The sequence below is a fragment of the Lolium rigidum genome, chromosome 4 (assembly GCF_022539505.1).
Source record: "Lolium rigidum isolate FL_2022 chromosome 4, APGP_CSIRO_Lrig_0.1, whole genome shotgun sequence".
Taxonomy (NCBI): domain Eukaryota; kingdom Viridiplantae; phylum Streptophyta; class Magnoliopsida; order Poales; family Poaceae; genus Lolium; species Lolium rigidum.
The window spans coordinates 138955422-138958858 of NC_061511.1; the positions used below are offsets into that span (position 1 = coordinate 138955422).

The window sequence follows — 3437 nt, forward strand, 5'->3', positions numbered from 1 at the left end:
CTGTGGCGGCGCCCCGTGGCCCCACTTCGTGACCTCTCCGGTCTTCTGGAAGCTTCGTGTAAAAATAGGACCCTGGGCGTTGATTTCGTCCAATTCCGAGAATATTTCCTTACTAGGATTTCTGAAACCAAAAACAGCACAGAAACAAGAATCGGCTCTTCGGCATCTCGTCAATAGGTTAGTGCCGGAAAATGCATAATAATGACATATAATGTGTATAAAACATGTGAGTATCATCATAAAAGTAGCATGAAACATAAGAAATTATAGATACGTTTGAGACGTATCAGTCGACCGTCCAAACACGATCTTGCAGCACGAGCCACACAAAAAGCTTGCACTTAGGAGGGGCCCAATTGTTCCACACCAATTGGGTCATAGGGGAAAAGGTCATGCCCATCAAATTAGGCCTTGTATGTCGACGCTGTCATGTAGACTCCTGAGTTAGTGACCTTCCATTTGATGTCATTCGGAGTGCCCTCGCATAGGCGAACCTCATGAACCCTTGACCATAGATCCACAAACTCGGAGATGTTGTTTGTGGAGATGCCCTCGGCAGTGTCGATCTTATCAATCCAAAAATCGAGGCGTAGCTCTTTGTTGATGATGAAGTTCTTGCGTCTAGAGATGGCGAAAATACTTGATTTTCTATTAATTAAATAATCTCGAAAAAAAGGCCGCTTTGTACGAAATGCGTCGCTGCGGCGGCGGAATAGTATTTTGTCTGAGTCAAATTTGTAGACCAGTCAAAATTAATATTTCTACTTAACTGGCAGGAAGAGAGAGAGACTAGTAGTACTGGAGTATTGTTTTGCCAAGAGGAAGAGAGACTAGAAACCGGTTGGCCGTAGCTTTCGTCGGATCATCGATCGAATGGCGTCTTGCTCCTCTCTCACCGTTGTCACCCTGCCGTCCGCCGCCGGGCCGACGACCAGTCGGCCGCGAGCAACAGCGTCCTTGCGTCTGCCGGCGGGCCGCGGCCACCGCGTCTCTGGCGCCGTGCGGTGCAGCGCCGCCCCGGGCGGCCTCGGAATCCCGGGGAAGCGTGAGCTCTCTGCTCTGAAACTCAGTAATTATCCGTTCTTCGCTTGCGATTTGCTCTGAAACCTGATGTGCTTGTTCCGATTGTTTGGGGGTGGCAGTGGCGGAGCTCTGGCAGGCGGCGAGGGCCGCGCCTCCGGGGACCGTGGTCGCCGCCGTGGCTGCTGCGGCGGTGGTCTATAAGGTGGCGTCCGGCCTCCTCGCTCCGCCGACTCCGCCGCCGCAGCGACGGGTGGAGGCAGCTGAGGAGGCGCTGCCCCCAGCTCCCGAGCCAGTGCAGGTGGGGGAGATCACGGCGGACGAGCTGCGGCAGTATGACGGGTCTGACCCCGAGAAGCCTCTTCTGATGGCCATCAAGGGCCAGATCTACGACATCTCACAGAGCAGGTCCACTTCCTTTAGTCATGTCCCCCTATGAACCTTCATATTGGGCTCTGCTGTTTGAATTCAGACTTTGTCAGCGGTGATAACTAAATCATTCAGAGTTTGGCTGTGATCAAATGATCAATGGTATCGTATTTACTAAATATTGCAACATGTTTGTCTACTATTCTAAACTCATGATTGCAATCCCAAAGTGAAATGCACAAAGCAGTATCATGAATGTGGGATTTTGAAAAATCGCAGGCAATTGTGCAACAAGAGGTTTAATCTGGACACAAAGTTGAGTAGATATAGGAAACTGATGTGACTATTTTTTGACAAGTCCACCAAAGAAATGTTCAAATGCTTTCGGTGTTAGAAGCCCAGCTAATGACATGTTTGACAGACACTCAAATATGCATATAAATGTACATAGTGCAGGAGTTTCTGAATTATGATGTTTTGCATAGAGCTTTTATGCTGTTGGTATGTTTGCAAGGATGTAGTTTCAATTGTTCAATGCTTCCACATGGTGTATTTCTTTATCGGGAAAAAATCCTCATGTTGTATTTAGTAGTTGTTGGTTTATGTCAAATTATCGATCCATATTCCATTTATATTATCTTTTAACTGTACCCATAAACTTATATCATGATGTTTTTTTTTTGTGTGGATATTATCATTTGAGTTGAGGCTTGGGTGAACTGTGATGTGTCAAATAAGTAGAATTGCACGCCTAATTACCCATACCATATTTTGCTGTGGCACCAATATGATTCAAATTTGTTATACATAGTATAAACCTTGCTGGGTTCAACCTTTGACATTGGTCTGCATCACTATGCCTATTTCTGATTTAGTTTGCTGTTATGCAGAATGTTCTATGGGCCTGGTGGACCATATGCATTGTTTGCTGGTAGAGATGCCAGTAGGGCATTGGCGAAGATGTCCTTTGAGCCTCAAGATCTGACAGGTGATGTATCTGGCCTCGGTCCATTTGAGCTCAGCGCCTTGCAAGACTGGGAGTACAAGTTCGTCAGCAAGTATGTGAAGGTAGGGAGCATCAAAACAACAGGACCCGTAGAAGAGGGCAGTGGTAGCACTACCTCTGAAATACAGGAGGAAGCTCCCGCTGTAAAATTGAATGGAGAGAAAGCACCATGAGACACCAATAGATATAATTGATTCTGAAGTTTGACGAGAAAGAAAGAGATGGAGGTCACTGCTGATGAAGGCTCCAAAGGGGGCAACTGGATGCTCTCCTAGCTGATACAGTGAAGCTACATGCATCTGGACTGGAATTCACAGATATGCTGTCACTTTGTGTAATTAGAAACTTGAGAGTACTATCAATCATGGGTTGACGAAATAATATTGTTGATTTTCCTTGTCAAGAACATGCTGCCATGTTATTAGTTGGATGTGTTGATGGTCAATGCTCAATCCTAGTAGTATATAACTACCTAGTTGAAGAGCAGTTGGTAGTATGACGAGCCTATTGATATTTGTTCTCATCATGTTACAAACTTTCTTAATTATTTGCTAAACATTATTTTGATGTGCCGTCTTGTGTTCATTGTGCGATTACTGGGGCCATGACAGTAGTAACCCTTCATATGAGGTAGCCCAATGTCTGTTAGGTCTGATTGAATGTTACTGATCAGATTAAAACAAGCAGCACCGTACTAGAAGGGAACATTTTCAACAGCACGAATAATGCCATTCAAACTTTTATTGCAGCAAGTATCTATCACACCTGGTTTTGTTGCAGCAAGTATCTACCGCACCTGATTTGACTTCGTAGAGGGTAGAAACAATACAATAATGTATCCAACAAAAGGCAGGAAAGTGCTAACCACATTATCTGTTAACCTGACATTAAGCAAGCAGTTTCATGAAATCTAGAAGCTCAGGTATGCTATTCACATTAACGAGCTTCCAGGATGCAGCGTTGATTGCTCACTGAAGAACCAATCAGGAGTTGTTTCTGTCAGTGTTACGCTATCTTTCAAGTGCCAAGGTCAGACAGACAG

The 3437-nt window shown here is 45.2% G+C and overlaps 1 protein-coding gene across 1 annotated transcript; it reads left to right on the forward strand.

Moving 5' to 3' along the window:
• The first annotated feature begins 873 nt into the window (after window positions 1-873).
• LOC124708452 (membrane steroid-binding protein 2-like) lies at window positions 874-2844 on the forward strand. Its single transcript, XM_047240132.1, has 3 exons — window positions 874-1045; window positions 1143-1428; window positions 2280-2844. Exons 1-3 carry the CDS (start codon window positions 874-876, stop codon window positions 2566-2568), a joined length of 747 nt encoding a protein of 248 aa, XP_047096088.1. The 3' UTR covers window positions 2569-2844.
• The last annotated feature ends 593 nt before the right edge of the window (window positions 2845-3437 follow it).